This window comes from Chlorocebus sabaeus, chromosome 6 (assembly GCF_047675955.1).
Source record: "Chlorocebus sabaeus isolate Y175 chromosome 6, mChlSab1.0.hap1, whole genome shotgun sequence".
Taxonomy (NCBI): Eukaryota; Metazoa; Chordata; class Mammalia; order Primates; family Cercopithecidae; genus Chlorocebus; species Chlorocebus sabaeus.
The window spans coordinates 56,360,696-56,379,959 of NC_132909.1; the positions used below are offsets into that span (position 1 = coordinate 56,360,696).

Sequence of the window (19,264 nt, forward strand, 5' to 3'; positions counted from 1 at the left end):
TATATTTTAAATGTATATATCTAATTATACATATTTTTATGTTTAATTTTTAAATTTTTAACTGTATTTTTACTTGAGGATCCAGTTTATTATGGGTATTGGAATGACTTTTCTTCTCTTTTTTTCTTTTGAGACAGAGTCTCACTCTGTTGTTGCCTAGGCGGGAGTGCAGTAGCACCATCTCAGCTCACTGCCTCTGCCTCCCGGGTTTGAGTGATTCTCCTGCCTCCAGCCTCCCGAGTAGCTAGGATTACAGGCATGCACCACCATGCCTGGCTAATTTTTGTATTTTTAGTAGAGACAGGGCTTCACCATGTTGGCCAGGCTGGTCTCAAACTCCTGACCTCAAGTGATCCGCCTGCCTTGGGCTCCCAAAGTGTTGGGATTACAGGCGTGAGCCACCGCGCCTGGCCTTTATATATGTATTTATATGTAAACTCTTCATATGGGGAAACAGAGGCACAAAGGCAAAGTAATTCGTGCAAGAAAAACGTAGCTAATGGCTGCTCTGGGATCCGAACCGGGCCCCCTAAGCCTGCAGCTTTTCATCTCTGGCTCTCAGGCAGCCTCAGGGCATCCATTCAAACAAACATGCGGGTCGGACAAGAGGCAGTTACGGGAGAGTAACACTGCGCAGGCGCAGGAGGGAAGGAGTGGCGCGCAGGCGCAGGAGGCGGTGGGCTGGGGGAGGCAGGCCCTGCAGCGGCGCGCAGGCGCAGAAGCGGGTGGGCCGGAGCGGTGCGCAGGCGTACCAGCGGGCGGGAAAGGTGCGCAGGCGCAGGAGGTGGGGAGGGGCGGGGGAAGAAAGGCCCTGGAGCGGTGCGCTGGTGCAGGAGGTGAAGTAAGTGGCGCGCAGGCGCAGGAGGGTGGGTGTGGAAGAGGCGCGCAGGCGCAGGAGGGGCGAGAGAGGCGCGCAGGCGCGGGCCGCCTGGCGGTACTTCGAAGAAAGACTTGGCGACGCCCGGAGACTGCTCGTGGTACTCGATGTAGGTGAGCAGGTGGCAGCTGTCTCTGTAGTTGGAGCCGGGCGCGATGTTGTTGGCGTACTTGATGGCCGTGCTTGCGACCATGTCGTGCACGGTGAGGAGTGTCTCGTTGCTAACCTAGTCCTTGCTGAGCCGCAGTCGCGCCTCCTCGTCGCGCTCCGTGGTCCAAGTAGCTCAGCCTGCGGACAGGCGGGTCAGCGGCGTCCGGAGACCCCCAGTGGACCTAGAGAGAGGCGAGCAGGTGGGGTGTCAGGGGCAAAACCAGGGAGAGATGGGGGTACAGGCGGGGGCGTGGCACTGAGAGATGGCAGACAGAGGAGGCGTGAGGTATGAAGTGGATTGCCAAGGGAGAAAGAGATGACCAGGGAGGCACAGAAGGGGGTGCAGGGACAGGTGGACAGTAAGACGCACTGACCCAGAGAGAGGAGTTCAGCAGGAAACCCACCAGCAAGCAGACAGGTCAGCTGCAGGCCCACACTGTCCCTGCCGGGCGCCGTCTCCTCCCCGGGGACCAGACCCTTCTGACAACTAACCACCTGCACCCCTCAATCCCCCATACACCCAACCTGGCACCCTGTGGCCGTGCTTTCCACGCCCCTATCCCATCAGGCGACTTCTGAAGAGACAGATTGAACCCTAAAGGATCCTGACACTGGCTGAACTGCCCTTGGCCAGCCCTGAAGCTCTAGATCCCCCAATCTCAAACTGGCTTCTTTGGGAATCCCATTAGCCTCACCCAGGAGCCAAGGAGCCCCGACCTCTGTTTTTCTTTCCTGGGTGTTGAGTGCCTTTCTGTCATGGACTCTGAATCTGTCCGAAGACATGGTCCCCAAAGTATCTTTGTTTTCCTTCTTATTGTGTGGGGGCATCTAGTTTGCTGGGCTTGGGCAGACAGATCTTCAAACGAAATTACAGCGGGCCTGGCGGGTGTGGGAGTGTCCAGCAGGGAGGCACAGGATTCCCACCGAGTCATAGGGGTGACCAGGGAAGGCTTCTCTGAACAGTGGGTAGACACTGACCAGGCAAAGGAAGGAGGGAGAAGCATCTTAAAAGAGGTAACAAGCGGCCGGGCCCGGAGCTCACGCCTGTAATTCCAGCACTTTGGGAGGCCGAGGCGGGCGGATCACGAGGTCAGGAGTTTGAGGCCAGCTTGTTCAGTATGGTGAAATCCCGTCTCTACTAAAAAATACAAAAATTAGCCGGGCGTGGTGGTGCACGCCTGCAGTCCCAGCTACTTGGGACGCTGAGGCAGGAGAATTTCTTGAACCCAGGAGGTGGAGGTTGCAGTGAGCCGAGATCGCACTACTGTACTCCAGCCTGGGTGACATAATGAGACTCCGTCTCATTAAAAAAAAAAAAAAAAAAAAAAAAGGTAACAGGCTGGGTGCAGTGGCTCATGCCTGTAATCCCAGCACTTTGGGAGGCCAAGGTGGGCAGATCACTTGAGGCTTGGCCAACATGGTGAAACCCCATCTGTACTAAAAATACAAAAATTAGCCAGGCATGGTATCGGGCACCTGTAATCCCAGCTCCTCGGGAGGCTGAGGCAAAAGAATCATTTGAACCTGGGAGGTGGAGGTTGCAGTGAACTGAGATTGCACCTCTGCACTCCAGCCTGGGGAACTGAGGGAGACTCTGTCTCCAAAAAAAAAGAGAGAAAGAAAGAAAGAAAGGGAAAAACATGATGAAGGCGGTTGGGGGCTGGCGTGAAGAGAAGAAGGAGCATGGAAGGAAGGAAATGAATCTACCACACCCATTCCCCACCTGGTGTGCAGCCTAGTTCATCCCCGGGAGGAGCTGACGTATGTGGGCTCCCAGTCCCTCCCTTGTGTCCACAACATATTTTCATGCCCCTCTGTCATTGGGAAGGCAGTGCCCACTCTGGGCTCTACCTTTTTTTTTTTTTTTTTTTTTTTTTTTGTTGAGACAGTCTCTCGCTGTGGTCCAGGCTGGAGTGCAGTAGCGCAATCTCGGCTCACTGCAAGCTCTGCCTCCTGGGTTCACGCCATTCTCCTGCCTCAGCCTCCGCAGTAGCTGGGACTACAGGCCCCCGCCACCATGCCTGCCTAATTTTTTGTGTTTTTAGTAGAGACAGGGTTTCACCATGTTAGCCAGGATGGTCTCAACCTCCTGACCTCGTGAACCACCCACCTCGGCCTCCCAAAGTGCTGGGATTACAGGCGTGAGCCACTATACGCCTGCCTCTGGACTCTACCTTTTTATCATCTTGGTCACTCCCCCCGTTCTAGCCACAGGGGGACAGTGGTCTCTAGACCAGACATCCAGAATGTTCCCGTCCATGGCCAGCCTGGTGACATCACTGTGGATCCCGTGGCCCACAGCTACGATGGAGACATGGCCCATTGCCTCTTTGTAGAGACCAGTTTTAGAGGGCAGGGAGGGTCTACCCAAGAAGGCCCTTCACTGCTCTGACAGGCCAGTGGTCTGCAAGGTGACAGTCCCCAGGGAAGAGCCAGGGGCAAGTCTGGCAGCAGGAGGGACTCCAGAGTCCTGCTCTACACAGTTGGCTTTGAGCGAGACAGTTCACAAGGGAGCTGGAAGAAGAGTGGTGAGATGGAGGAGGTAAATAAGGTGCAGGCATCATCGAGGCCAAGGAAACAGAGCCCTGGGCTCCCAGAAGGCTGAGTTAGAGAAGGACTTTGAGTCGCTGTGCCTGGGGGTTTATGAATTCATTTGCCCACCAAGCATAATTGAAAGCAGGGGTGTGAAGAGGTATTTATACACCCATGATTTCTTTTCTGGGCATTGAATGCGTTTCTGCCATGGACCCTGAACCATGCCATGGACCCATATACATAGCAGTGTGATTCACAAGAGCCTAAAGAGGGAAGTAACCCAAGCATCTATTGATGGATGAACGGATAAATTAAATTTATCCACGTATATGTGTGTACACACACACGCGTGTACATACATGATGAAATATTACTCAGCCTGAAAAAAGAAATTTTCACACACGCTAAACATGGATGAGAGCAGGTGTGGTGGTTCACACCTGTAATCCCAACACTTTGAGGGGCCGAGATGGGAGGATCAGTTGAGGCCAGGAGTTCAAGACAAATCTGGGCAACATAGGGAGACCCTGTCTCTATTTTTAAAAAATTGTTAAAAAATTGAAAAAACTTTTTTAAAGGATGACCCTTAAAGGCATTATCCTCAGTTAAATAAGCCAGCCAGAAAATGGCAAATATTCTTACAATACCACCCCCTTTTTTTTTTTTTTTTTTTGAGATAGAGTCTCGCTCTGTCACCCAGGCCAGAGTGCAGTGGCATGATCTCAGCTCCCTGCAACCTCCGCCTCCTGGGTTCAAGTGATTCTTCTGCCTCAGCCTCCTGAGCAGCTGGGACTACAGGCACACGCCACCACGTCCGGCTAATTTTTGTATTTTTAGTAGAGACGGGGTTTCACCATATTGGCCAGGCTGGTCTCGAACTCCTGACCTTGTGATCCACCCTCCTCGGCCTCCCAGAGTGCTGGGAGTACAGGCATGAACCACCGCGCCCGGCCTACAATTTTACTTTTAAGATGCTTGAAGTAGTAAAATTCAAGAGACAGAAAGTAGAATGATAGCTGTCAGGGGAAGAGGAAATGGGGAATTGTTTGATGGATCTAAAGTTTCAGTTTGAAAAGATGCAACTTCTAGAAATGCGTTGTGTTGATGGTTGTACTACGATGTGAATGTGCTTAATGCCACTGAACTGTGTAATAACAAAGGGTTAAAACGACACATTTTATGTTACGTATATTTTACCACAGTTAAATTTTAAAAGCCTTCCTGACGATAGCAGATTCTTGTCGTTTCTCAAAAAACATTGAGAGAACATTAAGAGAACAGTGAGACCAGGGTGAGAATCATTATAGAAAACACATACATTCCTCTCCTGTATTTGAGCTTCCCTCACTTGACATAATCAACCATTTGTATTTCCTTGAGGAGGAATCAGTATTGAAAAGGAAGTGAAAAAATATTTGCAAAAGATATGCGCATCTCTGTAAAAAGCTTACACATTTTGAGAAATAGGTTAGCAGTGAGGTGTCTAAATATAATATTAACATACAAAAATCAACAGCTTTTCCATATACCAGCATTAACTACCTAGAAAACCTAAAAGTGGGGAGATCACATGGACAGTAGAAACAAGCTATAAAACAGAATTATATTGACCCAAAATTGTACAGTAGAGTCATGGATAAAATCAGAAGGGTTTGGCTGAGTTCAGTGGCTCATACCTGTAACCCCAGTGCTTTAGGAGGCCAAGACAGGAAAGGATCCCTGGAGCCCAGGAATTTGAAGTTACAGTGAGCTGAGATCACACCGGTGCACTCCAGCCTGGGTGACAGACTGAGGCCCTGGTTCTATTTTTAAAAAAATTCAAAAAGGTTTACTAACAGAAACACGAAAATGCAGAAAATGTGGCGTGAGATATACCTCAGAAAGGGTACTGTTTACAGTGTGACAGCTGAAACAAGAAGCCAGAGCATCGCCTTGTTCAACCTCAGATGGGAATGTACAGTCGGCCACTCAAAAATTTTTCACTCCTGTGTATGTCCTGGAATGACTTCTAAAGTGCCATAAATATTGATTTGGGGTTTACAAGCAAATTTTAGTGGTGAGGCGAATTTGCAAATACGGAATCGGCAAATAATGAGGACCAACTGTACTAACTTATTAAAAAGTAAAAGCCCACCAAATAGTTGAGGAGGGCCATTGATGTGGTTTGGATATTTGTCCCTGCCCAAATCTCATGTTGCACTGTAATCCCCAGTGCTGGAGGTGGGGCCTGGTGGAGGTGTTTGGGTCACGGCGGGGGCCAGATCCCTCATGGCTTGGGGCTCTCTTCACGATAGTGCATTCTGGAAAGATGTGGTCATTTAAAAATGTGTGACACTCCCTCTGGCTTGCTTCTGCTTTCGCCATGAGACATGCCTGTTCCCCTTTTGCCCTCTGCCATGATTGTGAGCTCTCTGAGGCTTCACCAGAAGCTGAACAGGCACCAGCACCATACTTTCTGTAAAGACTGTAGAACCATGAGCTAATTAATTAAGCCTCTTTTCTTTATAAATGACCCCATCTCAGGTGTTTCTTTATAGCAGTGCAAGAATGGCCTAATACAGCACTCAAAGTTGACATTAGCCTTATCTGCATTGCGTTTTTTTTTTTTTTTTGCAAGGAGAATGCCATTTTAAATTTCTGGTGTATTTCAAAAATGGAACTCAAAAGGGTCTCTGGCCTGCCTCTGATCAGTATCTAGAACCTTAAGAGACATTGGGAGTTTTGTTGCTCCTTATATGCTGTTTCTCTCCAGCCTGGGAGATGTTCCCTCTCCCACTCTCCCTACTAATATTTCAGGGACACACTGTGAATACGCCGTTTCAGCTCTGGTCTGCTTATAATGGACTGTTCGATGGGAGAGGAATAAACTATCTTCTTTCAGTTGTTATTATTGAATTTTACTACAACAGCAAAACTCCTCCCTAATGATGGAATTAGTCAAGAGTCATACCTTGACTCTTGAGTTAACCAAGACTGACTGTGTTGATGATAACCATTAACTCATACCGAGGACTTTCTGGAGTCAGACACTGCATTCCCTGTACATCATCTCCATGAACTTCCGTGGCCGCCCTCCGAGATGGGGATCTACTTTCCAGATTTAAAATCTCTGAGCCTCAGACAGTGGAAATCACAGCTGGTCACAGTCTGAACCCAGAACCGATTTCAGAGGCCAAGCCCCTCCCCATCACACTCAATAAAGGACGAAGTATTTGTATCAAGCCAAAAATCAAGACATGGGGCCCTGAAGTGCTTTATTATCAGAACTTATTGGAAGGGTTTCCCAGTTGCTTCCAGGCAGGTGTGTTCATTTGGGGGCCCAGTTCTTCAAATCTGTGAAGGCTTTTTCTTTCTAATGTCTCTTTAAGTCCCCTGAGGAGAAAAAAAAAAATCAAATGGGAACCCACAAGTTCAGATCTTTCTTCCAAATCAGGCAGCTCTTGGTAGACTTCCCAGTAAGGCTTCCCTGGGGTCATGACTTGAAGGTCCATAGAAAGATCTACGATGATTTTAGTGCTTTGAAATGTATGGCAGGTTCTTGTAGGGAGCACCTCTTCAACAGACGAACAATCAAGAAACTGACCAAGGAGGAATGTGGCTCCTTAAAAACAGCAGGAAGAGCTTCTACCCAGAGCAGGATTTCACTTATTGCAATGAGGTCTTCCTGCTGAAGGCTGCAAAGAGGAGAAACACAAGTTATCACTGGGGGATCTCGTAATATGTGCATTCAGTCTCCAAGATCCCACAGTCACCATATGATGAAAATATTCCCCAGTGAATTCATCCATTTATAAATTGGCCATCACCCAAAATCTCCCCACAATGAACTTTAGAGTGGCACTATCCAAAAGAAACATTACTAGAGCCACCTATGCAATTTAAAAATGTATAGCAGCCACTTTTTAAAAGTTTTTATTTATTTATTTATTTTGAGACAGAGTCTCGCTCTGTCTCCCAGGCTGGAGTGCATTGACGCAATCTCAGCTCACTGCAAGCTCCACCTCCCGGGTTTACGCCTTTCTCCTAGCAGCCACATTGTTAAAAAAGGAACTTGGCCAGGCACAATGGCTCACACCTGTAATCACAGCACTTCGTGATGCTGAAGCAGGAGGGTCGCTTGAGGCCTGGAGTTTGCGACCAACCTGGGCAACATAGAAAGACCTTATCCCCACACAAACATTTAAAACATTGGGTATGATTGCACCACTGCACTCCAGCCTGAGCAACAGAGCAAGATCCTGTCTCTAAAAAGTAAATACAAATTTAAAACTGGTAAAAGTACTTTTAATAATAAATATGTTATGTAACCCAGTATTCCAGAATATCATCTCAACATGTAATCAAAATTTTAAAATACTGATATTTTATTTTTATATATAAAAATGATATTTTATTTTATATATATATATATATATATATATATTTTGTGCTGAGCTTTTGAAGCCCAGTGTGTGTTTTACGTATTACAGCACATCTTGGTTTGGACAGGCCACATTGTGGCCAGTGGCTGCCATATTGGACAGCACTGGTATAAGAGGGTCCATCTCTCACTCCCACATCAACGTCCAATGGTTTCTCATTCAACTGGAAAGTGAAATTGGAAATCTCACAAAAGATGAAGAATTATGAATGTGGTACGTTGAACTGCTGGCCCACCCACAAGACATCGATACATGAAGGTGCAGAAGGGGTTAAACCAGTTAACACTGAACCAAGGACAATGGATGTGATGAGTCACAGGCTGAGTTGTACCCCTCCACAGTTCACATGTTGAAGTCCTAACCTTTAGTACCTCAGGATGTAACTTCTTCTTTTTTTTTTTTTTTTTTTTTTTTTTTTGGAGACAGAGTCTCGCTCTGTCGCCCAGGCTGGAGTGCAGTGGCCGGATCTCAGCTCACTGCAAGCTCCACCTCCCAGGTTTACGCCATTCTCCTGCCTCAGCCTCCCGAGTAGCTGGGACTACAGGGGCCCGCCACCTCGCCCGGCTAGTTTTTTGTATTTTTTAGTAGAGACGGGGTTTCACCGTGTTAGCCAGGATGGTCTCGATCTCCTGACCTCGTGATCCGCCCGTCTCGGCCTCCCAAAGTGCTGGGATTACAGGCTTGAGCCACGGCGCCCAGCCAGGATGTAACTTCTTTGGAAACAGGATCATTACAGAAGTTAAAATGAGGTCATTAGGGTGGGCCCTAGTCTTATTAACCTGTCCTTATAAAAGGGAAATTTGAACACAGAGACACCCACAGGGAAGATGATGTGAAGACACAGAGAGAAGACAGCCATCAGCAAGCCAAGGAGAGAGGTCTGGAATGGATCCTCCCCTCACAGCCCTCAGAAGGAACCAAGCCAACCAGCCTCTCAATCTCACACTTTTAGCCTGCAGATCTGTGAGACAATACGTTTATGTTGTTTAAGCCCTCCAGTCTGTGGTACTTTGTTATGTAGCCCCAGCAAACTAAAACATGGGTTGGCTGGTGGCATTAGAACAATTTGCCCAGGAGAAGGTTACAGGCAGCTTATAGGACAATTGAAGATGCATTCTACTTTCTGCCTGCATTGTGCAGCTAGTGAAGAAAACAAACAAAAAAAAACTATCAGTGATTCATGGTGTCATGGAGCCTCCCTCTGCACATACCTTGGGGAGAGGAGAGGAGAAATGGTGGGTAGTGGAAGTTCAAGCCTCCATCCCTTATGAATCTGTGTAATGGGCCAACACACCTCATTCCTTGGATTCCTGGCAAGTAGAACTTTCTCCACGAAAGTTTCTGACAAAAGGCCTTCTCCAAATAAGACCCAAAGAGACATTTGGGATTTATTGCCTCCTACTTTCTAGAAACAAATAGAAAAGGCAGGAAGCACAGCTCACAACACTGGTGGCTAGCTGAAGGAGTTTACATACCCTACCATGACCCTGGTATGAGTTGAAGCCTGCTGAAGTTGCAGACAGCATGAGTTGAAGCCTGCTGCTCAGAACCCACTGCAACTCTGTGTGTGTGTGTGTGTGTGTGTCTGTGTCTGTGTCTGTGTGTTCTGCAATTCCAATCACAGATCTGCCTGCCACACAGTGGAGCCCTCTCTTGGACTCTGAATGCATAGCCCAGCAAAGCCAAGCAACTGAATCTCACCATCAGAACAGCTGACAGCAGCTCCATCAAAGCAGTCAGTGGTACATGAGATCAATTTGTTTTTTGTATTTCTGGGCTACAAAATGTCTCTTAAGTTTCATCGTTGGACCTATTGAGAAAGGAGAAATCAATTGAGTTATGGAGATAAAAGAAAATTCCATATACCCATGCATGACCAGGCAACAGAGTCCCATGCATGACCAGGCAACAGAGTCCCATGCCTCGGGCTAGGCTGGGTGGCTGGCTGTGCCATTGACTTTCAGGGTGTGTAACTTTTGCCATCTGTATGGGGATGATAAAACTTCCATGTGATCCTTCAGCTGTGGTGAGGATTCTGTGAGGTGGAAGGTGAAGAGCATGGTGCATTCTGTGCCTGATGTGGACTGTGTACCCAATGGAGGAGGGATATCATCATCTCAAACCATGCCCCTATCCCCATTTTACAGGTGAGGAAACTGGAACATAGAGAGGACCAGTTCCTCTGAGGTCAGCCAGCAAGTGCATGGCAGAATCAAGAATTAAACTGGGAGTTATCTGCTCCCTCAGCCCAGGACTTTCGTTGAAAGCCTCTGAGTCACCAGGGGCATTGATGACCTCTCTGCGTGTCTCAAGCAACCCCACAAGGACTGTTTTTCAGCTTATAGTTGAGAAGACCACCAGCCTGGACAACACGGCAAAACACCATCTCTACAAAACAAAAAGAAAATAGCCACACATGGTGGCACACACTCGTCCCAGCTACTCAGGAAGCTGAGGTGGGAGGATTGCTTGAGCCTGGGAGTTTAAGGCTGCAGCGGCAAGTCATGATCATGCCATTGTACTCCAACCTGGGTGACAGAGCGAGACTCTATCTCAAAACAAACAAAAAACAAGGCTCAGTAGGACAAGTCATTTCCCTGTGTAGAAGGGACAGGATTTCAACCCAGGTTGTTCAATGCCACATGCTTGCTCTGACTCTTCCATCCACACCATCAGATTACAGCCAAGCACTGACAGCAAACTCCCAAATGAAAGTACATTGGTAGAATTCAGTATCCCCACTCTGGAGTGAGCCCTTCCCTCATAGGCAAAGAGAGGCAAAAATAAAACTCATACAGAGAATAATTTCATGTTCTGATGCTTTAAAGAAGACAAGGTGGTATAATGGGGGTGACAGTGAGCTACAGGGTGAAATATTAAGGACAATGGCAAGCCACTTAAGCCAGCATGGTCAGGGAAGGCTGAAACCATTCCTAAAAACTTTATAATATTAATCAGAGAAGAAGGGAGGGGGAGAAACTAAAATCAGCCACACTTACAACACACTCAACATTCATCATTAGGTCAGTTTGCTCTCTGACCCCCTCCTCATAGCTAGCTGTCTGCCTATTGCCCCAGAATCACAAAAAAACCCAGTCACAAGATAGAGTTCCCCTTAACTGCTCTACAGATAACATATTAAGCATTGTGAAAGGTTAAGTTTTCCATTTGAGATATCTTTTCAAGTCCTGCATACCAGTGAAACTACTGATGCCCACTGATCTGAAGGACCCCACAGGAGCTGAATTACCAAAGAATGTAGCTTCCACATCCAGATGATTTCATCCCCCTTACCCCAACCAATCAATGACTAATTTTCCAGCCCTTCACTCCCAAAGATCCCCTTAAAACCCCAGCCCAGAATTCCTCAAAGAGAGATTTGAGGGTTCTTTCCATCTCAGTTGGCTTCCCTGCAAGGGAATTTAATTTCCTTTTTTATTTTTATTTTTGTTGTTTGTTTTTTTTGTTTTTGAGACAGGGTCTCCATTGCTTAGGCTGGAGCGCAGTGGCATGATCGTGGCTCACTGCAGCCTTTACCTCCCCGGGCTCAAGTGATCCTCTCAGCCTCCTGAGTAGCTGGGCACATGCCACCATATCCAGCTAATTTTTGTATTTTTTGTAGAAATAGTATTTCACCATGTTGCCCAGGTTGGTCTCAAACTCCTGGGCTCAAGCAGTCTGCCCACCTCAGCCTCCCAAAGTGTTGGGATTACATGCATGAGTCACTGTGCCTGGCCATAATGAAACTCTGTCTTTGCTGCATCCCCTGCTGTCTCAGTGTATTGGTATACTAGTGTGCAGTGGGCATACAAACCTGGTGGTCCTGTAACAAGGCTGCTCTGAGGAGGAAGAGGCCTGTAGGGTGAGACCTGGACCATGAGAAGGAACCATCCAGGCAAGGAATTGAGGGGGAAGGGTATTACCAGGGAGGCAGACTGGCAAGTGCAAAGGCCCTATAGTTGGACAAAGCCCAGAGAGCTGCAGGAACATCAAGAAAGCCCATAGAGTTGGTGCAGAGTGAATGAAAGGTCAGCAGGAGAGAGATTGTGTAGAGCTATAGTAAGGAGTTTGGATTTTATTTCCAAGATGAGGAGCTGAGGACCAGTTAGCTAGAGGTGGCAGCATCCCTCTCCTGGTCCCTGGCTGGTCTCACAGACCCTCTGACCTTCAGAAAAGGACCTGTCTCTTCAGAGCCCACACAGTCCCGGATGCTAACAAGGGGCCAGTCTCCAAATGTCATGACCACTCACCTAGCTCTCCACCATAGATGGAAAAGTCCTTCTCCAAGATGACCCACTTTTGAATCTTCTGTGCATTGTTCATGGCTTCCTGGTTCACGGCATTGATGCCTTGCTGGATGGCCTTGTAGACCAGGGGGTCTTGCTGCTTCACAATCTCAGTCACGGTGGATGCCTGGCTGCCCAGACCCCGGCAGAAGTTGATGGCCTCCAAGTTCAGCTTGTCCAGAGGTTCTCCGCTCATCTGATTCATCTCACACTGCCCCCGGACACCTCTGTCACCACACATACTCCTTGACCAGCACCCCTCCCCAGGCCCACAGACCAAGAAGTGGGTCTTGAACCCACAGATGCATCCTCTTGGCCCTGGGGTGGGGCCAGGGAACGTAAGAGCGGCTGCAGAGACTTCCCCCAATGACAGAAAACCCATGTTACCTTCAGCGTCAGCAACATGCTCAGAAACTTCAGTTTATCTCCTACTAACATGGCGTTACTGATGATGGGGATCTTCCTCTTAACCAAGGTCTCAACGGGAATGGGGGGCACGTTTTCACCACCAGCAGTGATAAGGATTTCTGGAACAGAGCTTGACTTGGTACATGTCCAGCCATGACAACGTGGAACCCCCAGCCCCTTGAAGATCAGAAGGGCAGCTGCTGGCATGGCCAACACTCACCCAGAAAGCCCCAGAAGCACAGGAGGACCTGGCCCTCTTCCCCCACCCACTTTTAATTATCATCAAGTGTCCAAAGTTGTGACTTCCACTTGGACAGCATCTTAATAATTCATTTCCTATCTCCTGGTCCACCATGCCCTGGTTTTAGGTTCTTCCAATATGTCTTCCTTGAAAGATAGTGAAGCCTTTTTGGCCACACCTTGCCTGTCTGTTGCCTCCTAGTCACTTAGTAACCCCTTCAGAATGTAATGTAATTCCAGTCTTACCCCCAGGGACATGTGTAGTAACCCTAATTTTGGCAAACTCTGCAAGAATCTCCCTTAGTCTCTCAGATTCTTCAACAGCGTCTCCTCCTGCCCCAGACCCACTGGTCACTTGTTCTTTCATCCTGAGATGCTTCCCTCTGTCTTTCCCACCCACTCAAACTCATTCCCCCTTGTCCCAGAGACTCACAAAGTCACCTTTACTGTGGTCATTAATAGCAGTAATAATAAATATGACCATGAAATGGACGTAAGTGTGTAATGCCTTCTTGGGGTAAGAGTACTGAGTGGGAACTACTCTCCACTTTTTAATGTGGTTTGGGTGGGTTGGACTGCAGGGGTGAGCATGTGACCAGCTCTGACCAATCAGCATTATTTCACCCCCTACAGTGATTCATTCTGAGCCAGATCTTGACTCAAGGATCCAATGAGAGACCTAAAACGTTTGCTGAAAACATTGAGAATGATACACTCTAGTCCCCTTGCGGGGTTAGAGGTCAGCTTAGACTGTTGGTAGCTTTCTTGCTACCAGATGGCAAAGTTTATTTAAGAATAGCCTTTGGGAGGCTGGGGTGGGCGGATCACCAGGTCAGGAGTTTGAGACCCGCCTGGCCAACATAGTGGAACCCCGTCGCTACTAAAAATACAAAAATTAGCCGTGTGTGGTGGCGTGCGCCTGTAATCCCAGCTACTTGCGAGGTTGAGGCAGGAGAATCGCTTGAAGCCAGGAGGCAGAGGTTGCAGTGAGCCGAGATTGCACCACTGCACTCCGGCCCGGGTGACAGTGGGAGACTCCATCTCAGGAAAAAAAAAAAAAAAAGCAACGGCCAGGCACAGTGGCTCACGCCTGTAATCCCAACACTTTGGGAGGCTGAGGCGGGTGGATCACCTGAGGTCAGGAGTTCGAGACCAGCATGGCCAACATGGTGAAACCCCATCTCTACTAAATATACAAAAATTAGCCAGGTTTGGTGGTGTGTGCCTGTAATCCCAGCTACTCGGGAGGCTGAGGCAGGAGAATCACTTGAACCTGGGAGGCGGAGGTTGCAGTGAGCCAAGATTGTGCCACCGCACTCCAGCCTGGGTAACAAAAGTGAAACACCATCTCAAAAAAACAAAACAAAACAAAACAAAAACACTAGTGGCCAGGTGCAGTGACTCACACCTATAATCCTGCCCCTTTGGGAGGCTGAGGTGGGCAGATCACTTGAGCCCACAAGTGCTAGACTAGCCTGGGCAACATGGTGAAACCGGGTCTCTGCGAAAAAATAGTGCGGTGTGGTGGCATGCGCCTGTAATCCTAGTTACTCAGGAGGCTGAGGTGGGAGAATCACCTAAGCCTGGGAAGTCGAGGCCACAGTGAGTCATAATTGGAGACTGCATTCCAGCCTGGCCAACAGAGTGAGACCCTTTCTCAAAAGTAAAATAGTAGCAGCACAGAGGAAAACTCAAGAAAAGAATTTTAAAATTTCTTATGACCTCATTTTGGCACCCAGATCCAGCCATACCTGAAGCCAGCTATCCTTTTGGCCAACTGACCTTTTCAGTTATGTTGAGTCAACAGTTTTGCTTCCCCCCCCCCCCCAAACCTATTTAAAGCCATCTTAAATGGGTTTGGGTAAAAAAGCACTGAGTGTTCTCCATCAGGTTTTAGCAAACTATGGCCCATAGTGGCCAAATCCAGGCCATTATTCAATTTTGTATGACCAAAAGCTAAAAATGAATTTTACATTTTTAAGTTGTTGGAAGTCAAAAGAAGAATATTTTTGACACATAAAAATTATGATATTCATATTGGCAGCTGGCCACACCCATTCTTTATGTGTTGTCAACAGCTGTTTTTATGCTACAAATCACCGAGTTGAGAAGCTGCAACAGAGACACATGTTTTGTGAACCCAAAAATATTTGCTAAAGGGTGCTCTTCAGGAAAAGTTGGCTTATCCTTGTTCTATACTTTCTTTAATCCTTACAACTCTGTAGATTATTATCCTCTGAAAATGCAGAGGAAGAAAATGGCACTTTTTTACTCAAACCCATTTGAGCCAGCTTGAATGAGTTTGAGTTAAAAAAAAGTAAAACTGCACTGACAAGTTTCAGAAGCTCCCTGGCTTCAGGTATGGCTGGATCAAGGTGCCAAAATGATGTCACAGGGAATTTCTGTATCCTCCTCTTACTGAGTTTTCCTCTGGGCTGGTACTATTCTGAAACGGGCTTCAAGGCTTGTCTTTTGCAGGTCCTGAGGGTGGACCATGGGATACCAAGTGACCAAGGGGTAACCGTTTGCTGGACAGGAGGATAGAGCTGGGTTGTACAGACTGAGGTGTTTCTGCACAGCTCCTCTTGGAAGATGAGGAACTGGAGGTGGCCTTTGTGCTGGTACGCTGGGCCCTTAAATGTTCAGGGTGGGCCTGCTTGCAGGAGATTCCCAAAGAACTCAGCCCCTGGTACCTTTGATGCGGCCAGTGACATAGAGGAATCCCAGACTGTCCAGCTGGCCCAGATCCCCAGAATGTAGCCAGCCTTCATCATCGATGGCCTCTGTAGTTTCAGTCTCACTTTCCAGGTAGCCCATGAAGATGTGCCTACCCCAGAGGCAGATCTCCCCAATACCATCCTTGTTCTGCTGGAACAGCATATTCTTGCACCCAGTCAAGATCTTACCACAGCTGCCAGGGGACAGAAGCAGAGAAACTGAGGCTCATAGAGACAAAGTCAGCCACCCAGCTCTGCCTGTATCTTCAGCCTAGGCACCTAATACTCTGCTCAACTATAGCAGGCTGGATATGCACCTGAGTGCACAGAAGGAGGTGTTTGCTGCAGTGTTTAATCCAGCGTGTCAGATTCCCAAAGGCTTTGTGAACCGGGAAACCCAGCGGTGGCCGGGTGCGGTGGCTCACGCCTGTAATCCTAACACTTTGGAAAGCCGAGGAGGGAGTATTGCTTGAGCCCAGGAGTTCAAGACCAACCTGGGCAACATACAGAGACCCGTCTCTACAAAAATAATAAAAAATAGAAGTTGGGCATGGTGGTGCATACCTGTTGTCCCAGCTACTTGGGAGGCTGAGGTGGGAGAATCACCTGAGCCCAGGAGGTCAAGGCTGCAGTGAGTAGTGATCACGCCACCGTACTCCAGCCTGGGCAACAGAGCAAGACTCTATCTCATAAAACAAACGAAAACAAAAAATGAAAGAAAATCCAGCAGCATTTCAGGCTGTTTTTTGTTTTTTTGTTTTTTTTTTTTTAATTTCCACATATGCTGGCAAAGAAAAAAATGCTTTTGGCTTAAGGATAGGAACAAAACCCCCTGATTTTTAAGAAAACAGATAGGTAGACCTCTCTGCAGTGATTCAGACAGCTAATTTTAAGTATGACAACCAACTACAATCTCTTTAGAGGTAAAAGTTACTTTCATAAAACAGAGTAGCACTATTTGAAATCTGGATTCTTCTTCTTACTTTTTTTTTTTTTTTTTCTCCCTAGAGATAGCATTGGCCAGGGTAGTTCTAGGATGCAGGAAAGGAAATATTTTCTCCTTGTGTTGCTGAGATCTCTTTGATTAACTGTTAGCAAGGCCAGTGGTCCCAGGGTTAAATGTAGGTATTCCCCCGGTTAGCAAAAGAAAAAATGGAGACAGACCTGAGAAATTTAAAATTTACGAAGAGCTGCCTTATGATTTCCCCCACTGAAACTTTTTTAGGTATGTAGAAAAATCCAGAAGCCATAAAAGAAAAGATTGGTAAGTTCAACCATCTAAATTTGTGACCACAAATTTCTGCAAAGTAAAAAAACATCTTAACTAAAATCAGAATACCAATGACAAGCCAGGGAATAAAATATTTGTAACTCATATGAAAGACAAAGGGCTGATTTTCCTAATATGTAAAGAGTGCCAACAAACCAATAATAAAGGACCCAATAATCTAATTTTTAAAACAGGCAGATAATATTGACAGATAGCTCATAGGAAAGGAAAATGACTTTTAAGTGTATGAAAAGGCTGGGCATAGTGGTTCATGCCTGTAATCCCAGCGCTGTGGGAGGCTGAGGATTGCTTGAGTCCAGGAGTTCAAGGCCAGCCTGGGCAACATAGCAAGACCCCATCTCTACAAAAAAAGTTGTTACAAAATTGCCAAGCATGGAGGCTTATGCCTGTAGTCCCAGCTAGTTGGGAGGCTGAGGCAGGAGGAATGCTTGAATCCAGAAGTTTGAGGTTACAGTGATCTATGATTGTACCATTGCACTCCAGCCTGGGCAACAAAATGAGACCCTGTCTCTAAAAAGATTTTTAAATTAAATTTTTAAAAATAAACATATATATGAAAAGATTTTTTTCAAACCTCACCCATGCTAAAAGGAGGGAGTCGGGAGAGACACAACTAGAAGATTCTATGACTATGACTGCTGTCAGATGGGGAGTTGGACCTGAATTTGGTATTCCTAAAGTTTTCTTATCATTGGGTTCAACCTTGCAGCCTAGGGCAAGCTGAGCTTGGGAGAAAGCCAGGAATGGGCCATGGAGGTGTTCTGAGATGGGGGATCATGGGGATGAAAGGTGCTGAGGTCACAGGCGGTGAACTTGGAGGCAGAACTCACAAATGACAGACGGGGAGACCATGGAATGTTCAGAGAGCCATCCCCCTTATCTGTGGGCTCTCTGACCATCCAGGGTTTCCCATGGTCATGCAGAGTTAGGAGTTGGAGGCTGGAGAAGAGGATCATTCTGGACACACCTCGTCAGGATTCCTCTTAACCCAGAGGCCCATCTATATACCCACCTTCCCCCTCTTGACCCCATGTTATGGGAGGAGCAGGGGTCTGCCCCGGGGGCTGGTACCTTAGAAGCCTGTAGTTATTCTGGTTGGATATTGTGTGGGGTCCCGAGCTTTCACTCAACCCATACAACTCGCCTATAGGTATGTCCAAGCTTAGAAAGAACTCGGCAGTCTCTTGGTTGAGAGGCACAGCCCCACTGATGAAAGAGTGACAGTGATCCAAGCCAAGGGACGTCTTGACTTTGCTGAACACGAGAGTCGTAGCCACGCGGTAGCTCATGGGAGTATTATATTTCCTGTGAATAAGAATGCCATCAAGTGGAAAGGGGCTGATGGGACCCTGTGGAGAAGGCTGAGCCTCCTCACCAACTACCCTCCCAATCCTCTGGATGCTGCACCTACCCCAACATCTTTTTTGAGTTGACCTTGAAGCCAGTGTTTCTTGCCCACACGAACACCTTCTTCTTCAAGCCTGTGGACTTGGCACTCTTTTTCTTCACTGTCTCATGTATCTTCTCCCAAATCTGGGGCACTCCCATGAAGATAGTGGGTTTTACCTTCCGTAGAGTATTTACCAAGGTGCCCTGTATGTAACGAAGCTAGGTTAGCCACAGCAGGGATTTCCTGTGCACCAGGGATGTCCATCTCTCCCGATCCACCCAACTCTGCCCAAGAGAACATTCCTTCACCTATCAGATTATGCAGGGCTCCCAGCCCAAAGGAGACAACCCACTGGCTGGGTTGGCCAATCAGATTTTTGCACTCTCTCTAGGGATTTGATGAGAAGCATAAAGTGGTAAGATATTTTTGGAAGGTAACATGACAGTACTATTAACATTTTAAATGCAACCTGTCAACTTCACTTCTGTGGGTAAAGGAATTCAGCTGAAGGAAAGACTCAGGCACACAAAGAAACACATTCAAGATGTTCTTTGCAACACTGTTTTGTAACAGAATGGAAACAGCTTACAGGTTCAATGACAAGGGGTTGGCTAAAGAAACTGTGGTCCAAGCATGCAGTGAAATATTGTACAACTGTTAAAAAAGGATGCAAGATTCTCCCCCAAAGAGACCTATAGGTTCAATGCAATCCCTATCAAAATCTAGGCAGGTTTTTGTTTGTTTGTTTGTTTTGTTTTGCTTTTAAATACAAATTGACAAGCCGACTTTAAAATTTATATAGAAATGCAGAGGACCTAGAATAGCCAAAGCAATTCTGGAAAAGAAAGACAAAATTGGAGGACTTACTACCTGATTTTAAAATTTATTCTAAAGTAGGATGAACAACCATCCTGGTTTACTGCAGAACTGCAGGAGTATCTGAAATGTG

General features: G+C 47.1%; 1 protein-coding gene and 1 long non-coding RNA gene across 5 annotated transcripts in view; one reads left to right on the plus strand and one right to left on the minus strand.

Moving 5' to 3' along the window:
• The first annotated feature begins 767 nt into the window (after positions 1–767).
• The window catches only part of LOC140711920 (uncharacterized), a 64,512-nt gene continuing 46,015 nt past the window's right edge, over positions 768–19,264 (plus strand). For all 4 annotated transcript variants that reach the window (XR_012093259.1, XR_012093261.1, XR_012093258.1 and 1 more), the window contains exon 1: positions 768–990. This is a non-coding gene — a long non-coding RNA (uncharacterized lncRNA). The remainder of the gene's footprint in view (positions 991–19,264) is intronic.
• Positions 9,688–19,264, minus strand: part of ACSBG2 (acyl-CoA synthetase bubblegum family member 2) — a 43,185-nt gene continuing 33,608 nt past the window's right edge. Inside the window, exons 8-13 of the mRNA XM_037994611.2 lie at positions 18,337–18,518; positions 17,997–18,230; positions 15,611–15,828; positions 12,657–12,796; positions 12,234–12,480; positions 9,688–9,793 (exon numbers count right to left, since the gene is read on the minus strand). Coding sequence (XP_037850539.1) covers positions 9,720–9,793; positions 12,234–12,480; positions 12,657–12,796; positions 15,611–15,828; positions 17,997–18,230; positions 18,337–18,518 — 1,095 coding nt within the window. The 3' untranslated portion in view covers positions 9,688–9,719. The remainder of the gene's footprint in view (positions 9,794–12,233; positions 12,481–12,656; positions 12,797–15,610; positions 15,829–17,996; positions 18,231–18,336; positions 18,519–19,264) is intronic.